General features: G+C 38.9%; 2 protein-coding genes across 2 annotated transcripts in view; one reads left to right on the top strand and one right to left on the bottom strand.

The window, feature by feature from the left end:
* The window catches only part of LOC113034243 (arrestin domain-containing protein 3-like), an 8,978-nt gene extending 1,693 nt beyond the window's left edge, over positions 1 to 7,285 (bottom strand). Inside the window, exons 1-5 of the mRNA XM_026188648.2 lie at positions 6,905 to 7,285; positions 2,557 to 2,614; positions 1,469 to 1,616; positions 740 to 836; positions 1 to 205 (exon numbers count right to left, since the gene is read on the bottom strand). The exon at positions 1 to 205 is cut by the window's left edge and continues 52 nt beyond it. Coding sequence (XP_026044433.1) covers positions 1 to 205; positions 740 to 836; positions 1,469 to 1,616; positions 2,557 to 2,614; positions 6,905 to 7,160 — 764 coding nt within the window. The 5' untranslated portion in view covers positions 7,161 to 7,285. The remainder of the gene's footprint in view (positions 206 to 739; positions 837 to 1,468; positions 1,617 to 2,556; positions 2,615 to 6,904) is intronic.
* A 3,954-nt stretch (positions 7,286 to 11,239) lies between these two features.
* Positions 11,240 to 12,500, top strand: part of LOC113033075 (uncharacterized) — a 308,229-nt gene continuing 306,968 nt past the window's right edge. Inside the window, exon 1 of the mRNA XM_026186380.2 lies at positions 11,240 to 11,531. The gene's annotated coding sequence lies outside the window, so the exon portion shown is untranslated. The remainder of the gene's footprint in view (positions 11,532 to 12,500) is intronic.

The following is a 12,500-nucleotide window of genomic DNA, read 5'->3' as shown; positions in this document are numbered from 1 at the left end:
TAATCACTAGGAATCTTTATTTCACATCTGAGCTCCTTCCGTGTTTTTGGTTTAATACAGTTGTCAGCAACTTTATGACAAACTGTATTCTCATGTTTGGTTCTGCCATTGGCATGGTACACGACTTTCTGTATTAAGCTAAATTTCGGTGTCATGTCACTGGATGAAGAATTGTCAACTTTAGCAAGAACCACTATTGTTTCACCTGTAAAACAAAGAAAAAAAGAAGATTTTAAATACAATTGTCTTTACATTTTTCAGTTGACTAAAGTGCCATTGTCTAATATACACCAGAAAGTCACAACACCTATTACTTAAAGTCAAACTATTGGAAAGGAATTTCTGAAAGTGCAAGGTAGGCAACATCCCTAGATTTCTTATTTCTTAAGAGTACAGGCTTAACTTGCAGTTGTATTAACACTGTGGCAAATAGGTTTCCCTGGATGCCAAATGATCAAGTTGGCCTTTGGGGCACTGGAATGGACAAAATACATTAAATAAAGCAGATAACATATTAATATCTCTTTACTTACAAGATGCCAATAAATTGGATAGTTTCTACATTATGGGAATGAAAAGTTTGTCAACTATGATCTCAATAGTCTTTTTGCATCCTCCATTATTAGCTAATTTATTGAACTCTGCCTATGTTCAACCACACAAAAATATTTTTTGGTATAATGAGAAAAGAGTATAAAACGAATTGAGACCTACAACATTTGAAAAGAAATTTTAATACCTGCTGCGTAACCGATCCTGTCCACAGTTACATCCATGTGTACGTGTCCTTTTGAGAAAAAACCCATCTTTTTGTTCGTTGAACCAACTTGCGGTGACTACAGTGGAATAAACAAGCAAAACAGTCCTAAGAGGCCTGGCAGAAAGCAGAAGACAGTTGGTGTTTTGGGGGCCTGGGTATAAACCTCTTTCTTGTGGGGCAGGGCATATTATCCTGCTGTGGGGAGACCACTGCTATCGGGATTGCCTTGCTGAAGGCATATGCTGGGTCTTTAGCATGGTTATGGTACGTTGGTGTGTATTACAAGGATAGCAGCACTGCATTATGACAAGATTATCAATTCTATTCGTTTCACCTGTCACTGCTTTAACTGATGGAGCTGGATCAACCAGGTAACACTTTAAACGGAATGCACCGGTCATTACTGTTAATAATTAGAGCTGAGTCTTTTGGATTGTTAACATTTCTGCTGGGAAACATTTCACCTCCATTACAGTGTGTTCGTGGATAGTTCTCAGAGCTGTATCGCCTACCTTGAACAAATGAAAGTAGAATTATCTGGCCAATAATGGCCATTATTTGAAACAACCATTGTTTTTCTCGTATATGAACCCCCCAAGAAGTGCTACGTGTACAAGAAGGACGGTTGGCACTGAGTGCATACCACGTAGCGGGAGAATACACAACATATCAAAGATGGCTGAATGTATTTTTAAGTACTGTACACACCATCAGAGAATGAAGGTTTGGAACACATTTGGAGACAAATTTGATCTCCTTCTCTGCTGTACTGTTCATCCTCCAGCTCCTTAACAGTTTTGCTTCTAGCTTGTAGACAATTTTTCCATGAGTCCCTCTGAAGAATGAAGGCATGCTTCTGTGTAGGGAAACAGCAGACTTTAAGTTATGCAATGTCAAGTGAAATAACATCATGTTTCCAACGCATGTACACATTCAGCAGTCAAGTTATGAAGTACACCTTACTTGTGATGGTTTGAACCCCTTTTGTTTTCAGAACTGCCTCAGTTCTTTGTGGCACAGATTCAACAACATGCTGGGATTATTCCTTGGAGATTTTGGTCCATTATGCTATAGTGAACTCATAATGTTCAAGAAACCAGGTTGAGACGATATGAGCTTTGTGACATGGTATCTCACAAAGCTGGAAACAGCAATGTGGTTATAAACGGATGGATATGGCCAGCCACAATACTCAAGTAGCCTCTAATGATTGTCAGCTCAAGCTAAGGGTTCCAAAGTGTGCCAAGAAAATATCCCTCAAGCCATTACACCAGCAGCAGCAGCATGAAATGTTGCTAAAGAAGGATGAATTCTCAGTTGATAGGTGTGGTTTCTGCTGCTGTAGCCCATCTACTTCAAAGTTCAACGTGCTGTACATTCAGATATTCTACTTATACGCTTGTTGTAATGAGTGATTTTTGAGTTACTTTTCATATCAGCTCAAAGCAGCCTTTTCATTCTCTTCTGACTTGACATGAGCAATTTTCACTTAGACAACAGCTGCTAACTGGATATTTACGCTGTAAACCCTAGAGATGTTGTGTAAGAAAAACTCAGTAGATACTGAAAAAATACTCTGGGACAAACAAAGATGCCACATTTAAATTCACTTAACTCATCTTTCTTCGCCATTCTGACACTAAGTTCAAACTTCAACACATCGTCTTAACCATATCTACATGCCTAAATGCCCTGAGTTGCTGCTATTTTATTGATCCACTTTTTGTGTTTGTTCGAATCACTGTTAAAGTGTAAATTCAAACCATTGTTTTGGTCAGCTGACTAACTGTACTTACCCTGGTGGTATTTGGAAACTGAATCTGTAGACATGAATCCCTTGGGGCAAAACCGTTTCTGAAAATGAAGGAAAATGAAGTATTGTAAAATTTTCAAATACAGGTACATAACGATTACTATTCAATACTTTTCTACTGCACTTTAGTATTACAAGTTTTGTCCTCTACATTCCTGTGACTCCTGTAATTTACTTAGACACTTTGCAGTCTGCTTTAACCACGAATAAAGAGACAAAAAAAAGGAGAAATTAGATGCTTTTTGTAGCTGCTGATTGTAAATAAAGATTCTATATTGGGCTTCTAATACAGTCTATGACTCCAGTTTGACCAACTAACATGCTTAAACGCTCATGTTTCTGTATCGAAATTATATTTCAAAATGTTAAATATACACAAAATTATGTAAAATAAAAACAAGCAAAAAAAACAGATGAATGTTTAAGTGTTAAGTTGATAGTAGGTTTGTCCCCAAAGTACAAAGGAAAGGTATGCTTAAGAACAGGTGTCCTGTTTCTGTGTGTGTGTGTGTGTGTGTGTGTGTGTGTGTGTGTGTGTGTGTGTGTGTGTGATTTTTTTTTAAACGTGTAATATATTGATAAATAGACTGTAGTTAACAGGATTTATATAGAAAATAAGGAAAGCACAGATTTTTTACATGTGCATTATTGTACTTACTGTTTTTTCTAAAGTATAATCAACCCATTTCTTTTGAGTCACTTGAACTTTCTTCACAGAACACACATTATTATTATTACATTTATTAAATTATAAATTAGAACTTCAACACTAACAATTAAATATAAAAGTATTTAATATAACATGTTTTGTTTCCCATTCACGTGTATTCTGTTTGAGAAACGTGTCTTTGAAATGTTATATTTTTTTGCAAAGAAGAGAAAGAAAAAAAAAATACATTCATCGCCAGGGGAAATTTCTCAAAATCCAGCAATATCCAAGAACACACCAAATATACACCAAATATACTATGAATACTAATAAAGACTAATAAATGCCAATAAATACACAGTTAAAAGTTAACTATGTTAAAAATACATCTTGGCTGTTAACCCGAGGAAGGCGGCGGGTCCTGATGGTGTGCCAGGTCGAATATTGAGGGATTGTGCAGGACAGCTGGCTGGGATCTTCACCAGGATTTTCAACAAATCCCTCGCACAGGCGACTGTCCCACTCTGCCTGAAGTCCTCCACCATAGTCCCCTTGCCTAAGAAGCCCCACATCACCGGCCTGAATGACTACAGACCGGTGGCACTCACCCCAGTGGTAATGAAATGCTTTGAGAAGCTGGTCCGCAGACACATCACAGCAGCCCTGCCCCGCAGCCTGGATCCACACCAGTTTGCCTACAGAGCAAACCGATCCACGGAAGACGCTGTAGCCACAGCACTCCATGCTGCATTAACTCACCTGGAAGAGCATGGTAGCTATGTGCGGATGCTCTTCGTGGATTACTGCTCAGCTTTTAACACCATCCTTCCACACAAACTGGTGGCCAAGCTACAAGACCTGGGGCTTCCATACAGCACCTGCATGTGGATCAATAGCTTCCTCTCGGGCCGTAGACAGAGAGTCAGAGTTGGCCATCACACATCCTCAGCCCTGAGCCTCAGCACTGGCTCACCCCAGGGCTGTGTGCTCAGTCCACTGCTCTACTCTCTCTACACACACGACTGCACTCCTCGCCACCACAGCAACATCTTTGTGAAATTTGCAGATGACACCACAGTGGTGGGGCTCATTTCCAAGGGAGACGAGTCTACGTACAGAGACGAGGTGGAGCAGCTGACGTCATGGTGTAAGGCCAATAACCTCCTCCTCAACACTTCAAAAACCAAAGAACTCATAATAGACTTCAGAAGGAAAAAGGCAGAGATCCAACCACTATTCATAAATGGGGACTGTGTAGAAAGGGTGGCAAGCTTCCGCTTCCTGGGAGTCAATATAGAGGAGAACCTTTCCTGGAGTGTGAACACCTCCGAGCTGCTGAAAAAGGCCCAACAGAGACTGTACTTCCTGAGAATTCTCAGGAGGAATAACATCACACAGAGACTGCTGGTGTCCTTCTACAGAGCCACCATTGAGAGTGTTCTAACTTACTGCATTATGCATCTGGTACACTAGCTGCACAGGGGCTCAGAGGAAAGCACTCCAAGGGATCATTAACACCGCCCAAAAGATCACTGGCTGCCCTCTCCCCACACTGGAAGTTCTACACAACGCCCACTGTTTTAAAAAGGCCCAAAACATCATAAAAGACACCTCACATCCTGGCCACTCCCTGTTCGAACTGTTGCCCTCAGGCAGACGGTACAGGGCAATCAGAGCAAGGACTAATAGACTCAAACACAGCTGTTATCCAACTGCAATAACACATCTGAATACTACAAAAAAATGTCCATCACGCCACTCTTGTGTTAATCTATGCACGGTCTGAAGCATGTGTGTGGGAATGTATGTGAATGTTTTACTGTTATATCTTATTAGTATTTTAAGTATTCTATCTGTTTTATTTATTGAATTTTATTGTTTTATTTATATTTTGATATTGCTAGGGATGATGCAATGATCGGGGACCATTCTTAATTTCGTTGTTCTCATGACAATGACAATAAAGTTTCTGATTCTGATTCTTTAATGTCAATGAGACTTTTTACCTCGATAAATAGTGTTAGGTTTTGTATTGTTGATTGTCATTTATGCTTAGAAATATCTACTTATATATGCTTAGAGTTTTATAATTAGTTGTAGATTGGTAGAGGTTTGATCCTTAATAGTCTGCAAACTTTGTGTGCATTACAGAGCACTCTGGGAGCATGGGAGAGGTCGTACCTTCTCTTATTGTTTTATGGTAGGTTTTAGTCTAAGTGCCTTTTGTTTAGATGAACTGTTGGACTTCCAGACCAGCAGGTTTAGGGAAGTCATTTATGGGGTCACACTCTGACCCCACACACACACACACACACACACACACACACACACACACACACACACACACACACACACACACACACACAGGCAAGGTACTCTTTGTGTGTATGTAGACGTCATATGTTAATGAACCTATGCATATTCATGTAACCTCAATAAAAGAGCAGTGTTACGGGGGAGCGGACGAGAGCAACTGGGGTCAAGCGAAGGAACGGCGTTTGTCCGGTTCTCTCCCGTGCACGAGAAACATGAAGAACTTTGCCTACTTCGTGTCTTGCTTGCTGTGTAATCAGCTTTGCTTGCGCGGGTTTCACGCGGACCTGAGCCGTGCGGTTAATCGCAGGCTTATAAATGGAAGAGATTCAAGTGTTAGAAGTTTTCAGAAAACACACCAGCCTTGAAGAGCGTGTGGAGGACGCCAGCCCACATCAGCAGCACTTAAGATATGCTCTGGTGAATGGCTTTCCCCTACCCCTTGCTGACACAAAATGTTTATTCTTTAGCTTGCCCTGTTCGACAACAGCCTGTGCTCCAGACCATAGATTTAATTGAGGTGGATAATTGTTAAAAGTAATCTGCATTAAGCTTAGGGTTGCTCAAATTCAGTACAATGACATATGAGATTAAGTAAAATGGGTAAATATTTAAACTAATGACATGCATAGAGGCACTTGACCTGTTTGGTAAAACTGTCATCCTAATATGAGCCATTGTTGAGATATAGAGCACGCCTGTGAAAACTAATATGCTGAACCCTGTATGAAACGGCTAAAACTACTTGATGGAGAAGCTGAATTGAATATGAAAGTGCAAGTCTTTGCCACTGTCTGGGGAAGTTTTCAGAAAACAATGTTAGATGTTAGGTTGTGGTCTCTTCTGAGCTGATGAGCAAGCTACACATTATCTGTCTGAGAACTCATAAAAGAGAGGGAAACGAAAACTATGATAACTATGATAACTATGATAACTGGAGTGTGCAGCGTTTCCGTGAGCAGTTTTTCTGCATCTTGACTCATGTGTGTAGAGTGTTCATAGCATCAGCATCATGTTTTTGTTATTAGTTTTGTTGGGTTGAAAATAATTAAATAAACTTGTGATCATATTTATGGATCACCATGGCACATATCATCAGCCATGTGATTTATTTACGCAGATGAAAAAAGTGAGTGTGAATGTGTCTGACGTCACAGTGTTTTTGTGCGCTGTGTAAAAGTAATTGCCTAATTACTTTGCCAAAAATTGATAGCTCCTTCTACATTTGCAACACTAAAGATTAATTGAATACCTTTAATTCTTTGTTGTTGTTTCGTTGTCGGGTTTTTGTTTTGTTTTTTTGCAAATACATTTACAATACATTGCAAAAACAAACATTTACAAGAAGACTGTAAAGTGTGTTACATACCGCTGGCGCTCTCTGGGATTAAAAATTCCTTTAGTTTGAAATATCTTGTGTGCGCAGAGTACGTATGAGTATGGTCACCGCTCTTCTGAGACCACCGGACGTTAGCGTCCCCTTTCGCCTTGATAAACAGGCTTTGAACTGAGGTTTCCTTGGATAAGGCCAGAGTTACAGTCCCTGTTATAGTGTCTCCCTCCGAAAAAGTCACGAATTCATTCACTGCGTCATATGCGACAGTAAAGCTTTCAACTGAAGGCATCGTAGCAAAGCGGTTCAGGCACAATAATATGAAAAAATAAAAGACTGTTACTACTTAACAAACGTTTCCACTACACGCTACTCCTTGGCCGAGACACTATGGCGTTTGTCGTAAACTGTGGTGAGCAGAAGACCACGCCCAGGAGGGTCGTTACTGCTGGAAGACCTCTACTGCCATCCGCTGTAGAACGGAGAGAGTGGTCACAGGAAGCTGGATTGTGAGGAAGATTCCCTGTTCCCTGTTTTTAAAGCGCATTAGTTTCATTCATAAATACAGGTCCGCTGACAGGGTACTCTAGCACACACGCACTTTCTCAGGAATCCTTCAACAACTGTCAGTAGCAATCAGTAGTGGTCATTAGGGTAGCCAGTAATGTTACTAATAAAACAGCAGCTTTTCACCACATTTAATTGAAAACAAATGATTTTCAATAAGTCTGAAAAGTTTCACAGTTCAACTTTTATTTCACCATCGTGTCCACAATTACTTTATAGTTACATGAGTGTTGCTTTGCATATCAATTTCAAGATTGTATGATTTTTTGCAAATTTTAATTAGGTTTTATTTCCGTGATATTAAAAAAAATGAAAACAAACTTAAAATGCAATCTTATTTTTTTAAAAGCTGTTTTCTAATACCATTTTCTCTATTGTCATTCTTTCCACCGGGCTCAGGGAAACCTTCATTTTCCTCTCTTTTTTCTGTCATCTTCTTTCTTGTCTTCTTGCTCACTACCTGCAACATAGACAGACCCTCTGCTAGAATGAAGCATACAGGTTTGATGTTAGCTTCTTAAACAGCGGACAGCCTAATACACAGCATAATAACTGTAAATAGTTTCATTGTCTTGATTTCTGTTTTGATAATTCTTAAAACGTATTTGTGTCTATGACACTATAACACTATAACAATAGTACCTTGGCTGAGTACACCTAATAGCAGTATATTAAAATGCATTGCTTTAAACTAGGTTTATGGTCTGCTATAGCCATTCTCTGTAAGTGTTCTTTTAATGTTAATACAAATACAAAAGTTATACAGTAGTCTAATGGTCTCGTGGGCACTGAATAATTAAGTAATCACTGACTGTACACTGACTCAACATCGCTGACTGTTCATGTTAGTAAGCTGCCTGACAGTAATGAACACATGAATTGCCATAAAAAATAACTACCAACAAACTAAAATTATTTATTTTTTTAAATTAAGGAACAGTGCCATTGTGATATTCTAAAAATAAATTTTATCAGCCTGGGTTCACTGCCTGCACTACGTTCACCAAAATGGCTTGCTGACCTCATGGCACACCAGCTAAAAACCACTGGTCTTTAATGGTACTTGCTGTTAGTGTTGCTAAGCTATCTATTGGAACTTCTATTGATACAAATGATTGCTTGGAATAACTTTTAGTTGCCACAACATGAGGTCATATCATTTGGAGATGGACCTACTGTTACTCCATTATCTGCCTTTTTGTTGTTGTGCTAGAACATTTTAATAGATACAGTGTCACATATTACATTGACTCACTGTCATTAACAACTCCTCTTAGCTAATTCAATCTTAACCTGTTAGTTGTGTGGTGTTCACCACTTTCTTTCTCTTTGAAAGACATTTGTTAATATCTGACTTCCCTCAGTTTGCTTTCTTTCTGTCTCCTTGCTTTCTCTTCTTTATTGTAATACCCTGAAATAGCTTTAATGGGGAAAGACACAACTCACAGTGCACATGAGCAGTCAAGTGGATGGAATAAATTAGCTGTGATGCGAAGTCCAAGTATGTGGTGGACTAATCCACTGTCATGAAAGAGCCTCCAGTATTTTTTAGAATCAAACTTAAATCACCCAACCAATGCTTCAGACAATTTAATTTAGACTTTAATTACTTTAAAAAGTTGTAAACTAGAACAAATGTTTAATTCCAGGCTTGACAGGGCCTCACCCACCATTAGGGACCTGGGTGGTCAGCAGAGATAAATGGGGATGATTGCATCAGAAAAGGCATGCAATGTAAAATCTTAGCCAAATGAAACATGTAGCTCATAAAGGATGAGATTTCCATACCAAATTGGTTGGGGTTAACAACCACCTCTGGTGCTGTTTTCCAACAGGGTGTTATTAGAAACTGTGTTGGCCAAAGACAAAGGAAGAGGTGATTGAGAAAATATGTGAGGGAGAAAGAGAAAAGGGAGTAGAGGTAATCTTGGAAGACCATGTGAATAGTGTTGTCGGTGTGAAGTGTTGATCATAAGTTTGATGTTGGAAATCGAAGGCATGATGTTGAATGTTGTCAGTGTGCATTCCCTAGGTATTGTATGGAAATGGCTGTGGTAAATTCATGCTTTAAGAAGAAGGAGAAACATAGGGTGATGTGTAAGAGTAGAGGAAGATGCATAGAGGTGGACTATATCTTATCCAGAAGATGCAATCCGAAATAGATAAGAGGCTGCAAGTTTGTGTCAGGGGACAATGTAGCTAGGCAGCATCAGATGGTATTCTGGTATATCTGGTGGACAGAGGAAATAGAGCAAGAATACTTCAGAATCTGAATCAGAATATTTTATTAATCCCAAGGGAAATTAAAGGAAGGAAATGCTCAGTGTGTTTGTAGATCTAGAGAAAACATACAACTACTGCATTAGAAAGTCAGACATGGCAGAAAGGAATATGAGGGTGGTACAGGACATGTATGAGGACAGCAGGAAAGTGGTGAGGTGTGCAGTAGGTGTGACCAATGGGTTCAGGATGTGGGGTGGGATTACATCATGCTTCTGCTCTAAACCCCTTTTTGTTTGCAATGGTGATGGACAGGTTAACAGATTAGGTTAGCCTTATCTTTACAGAAGAGATTGTGATCAGCAGTGAGAATAAGGAGCAGGCGGAAGAGAACCTGGAGGGGTGGAGGTATGCTCTGGGGAGAAGCCAAATGAAAGTCAGTAGAAGCCAAAATACATGTGTGTGAATGAGAGTGAGATGGGTGTAACAGTAAAGCTGCAAGGAGCAGAGGTAGTGAAGGCAGGTGAGTTTAAATACCTTTAAATAAGCAAAAGAACAAGAGAATGGAGGCAGGGTTTAGTGGGTGGAGACTATTCTCGCTAGTGATTTGCAAAATAAGAATAGCACAAAACAATAGGGAAGATTTACAAATTGGTAGCAAGACCTGCCATAATATGTGTTTTGGAGACGGTAGTACTCACAGAAAAACAGGAGGCCAAGGCAGAGTTGGCAGAATTGAAAATATTAAGATTTTCATTGGGAGTGACCACGAAAGACAAGATTACAAATGAGTTAATCAGAGAGACAGTTCAGGTTGAGCATTTTGATTCAAAGTTAGAGAGGCGTCACTGGTAGGGCATGGACATGTGGAGGGGAGGAACAGTGGTTATACTGGTCAAGAAAAGTTGAATATGGAGCTGCCGGGCAGAAGACCATGGGGAAGATTCACAGATGTTTTAACGGAGGATATGTAGAAGGCTGACGTAACAGAGAAGGATGCTAGGAAGAGTATGTGACAGGGGGAGATGATCTGCTGTGACAACCCCTAAAGGGAGCAGCAGAAAAAGAATAAGAACCACATCATTTATCATTTATATCATATAAATGATATCATCATGAAAGTTTTTTTTTTTTTTTGGTGGGTGGGGGGAGGGGGAGACGACTGTTCCTTAGTGCAATTTGTGTAGTCACTATACCCATTCCCACTGCAAAATCTGCATTATATAAATGATATAAGTCCCAAATTGATATTTGTTATATTCTTGTACACTGAGTAAATTGCCTTCATATATAACTGTAATAGTAACCACGTTTTATGTTATCCCCAGGGACAGCAAAATAGGCTATATACTCAGTGACTCAAGGTAAATTCAAGCATCCAAATTTCTGCACTTACCCTTTTCACACAGCCACTTTCTATAAAGGTTATATCTACAATGCAAGCAGCCTGTTCCTTAATTCCCTAAATGCTAACAAATTACATTAATAGCAAAAAAAAAAAAAAAAAAAAGCAATATATTCAGCATAAAAAAATAGGTTTTTACAGAGTTTTACAGAATTATTGTATATCGTATATGGCATAAATGACAGACAAATGCTTCTGGAGAAAAAGTGAACTGTTTTAACCCTAATTTACAAATTCATTTGGAAATGTGAAGTAAAATAATAATATTAATAAAAAAAAAATCAAATCTGATGTAAAAAAACAAACAAAACAAAAACTAAACTAAACTGGTCAGATTACGATTAATCGGACTAACAATGGACATGCTCAGAACCTCTCTTGGAATGTGGGATGATGGGAATCTGAGTCACCAAAATGCTAAGAAGGGAAACATCGAACTGGAACTTAAAAAAACAAAACAAAAACAACTAGGTAAGTGCGTTCTTTCAACGTAGCATATTGACATTCCCTGCTGAACACAGAAATGTCAAGTTTATGTTGGTTAAAGCTAAATGGTTCACTTAATGTCAACTATAGCTAGCAGTAGCACATTACTGTGGCAATGAAGCTAAGACGTTAGCACTGTTTATCTTGTGACAGGCAGAACAATATATATTGAATGTAGCAATAGAAGTACTTTCTCAGCTACAGCTTGACGCTAGATAAATAAAGGTTACTGATGCTCATGTGAACCTTTCTCTTTGCCAGGATGGAGACAAGCTAGCTCATCCTCTGACGCTGGCATACATTCTGACAACTGGTTATATTGTGTTTACTTAACCCAACTCATATCATACTCCTAACTCATAATAATTCCACTGAAACAAACAAAGCAAAAAAACTGAAAAACAAACAAGCAGACTAAACTTTCCGCAGGTTGAAGTTGGACAAATTTTAGAAAAGCACAACAAAAATCTGTTATTATAAACAAAACAGGAGCATCATTATTGCAAAAACAAGTGTGTCAGAGTATTCTTTTTATGTCACTTTCCTGACAGAAGAGAATAGAAGGCAAGGCTAAATCTCATGTTGACGCATATAAGAGAAACACCTGATAACAGCTGATGGTTATTCTGTGGTTGATGAAGATTTAAAAAAAAAAATTAGTAAAAACATTCAGATATTGAGTTAGGAGTGAGGTCCTAAATTCAGGAAGGAAACCAGAGCACAAGCAAAAGAGAAATTAAGACTCTCGACAACCGTTAGGAGAAGACAGAGAAAGAAAGTAAAAGTTAACACAGGATACAAACACTAACCTTCAGAGTAAAACAGGAAGTAGCCAAAAGGCAGATACTAGAAATGGAGACAAGGATACTCAGGTAGGCCAATATAAATTATTTATACATGCTGTATCTGAGAGTTATTTAGAAAAGGGAAACCTTTTAAGACTCCCCAGTGATG

The sequence above is a fragment of the Astatotilapia calliptera genome, chromosome 12 (genome assembly GCF_964374335.1).
Source record: "Astatotilapia calliptera chromosome 12, fAstCal68.1, whole genome shotgun sequence".
Lineage (NCBI taxonomy): Eukaryota > Metazoa > Chordata > Actinopteri > Cichliformes > Cichlidae > Astatotilapia > Astatotilapia calliptera.
Note: the sequence above shows the minus strand (reverse complement) of the source record. Positions and strands in the feature narration are given on the sequence as shown.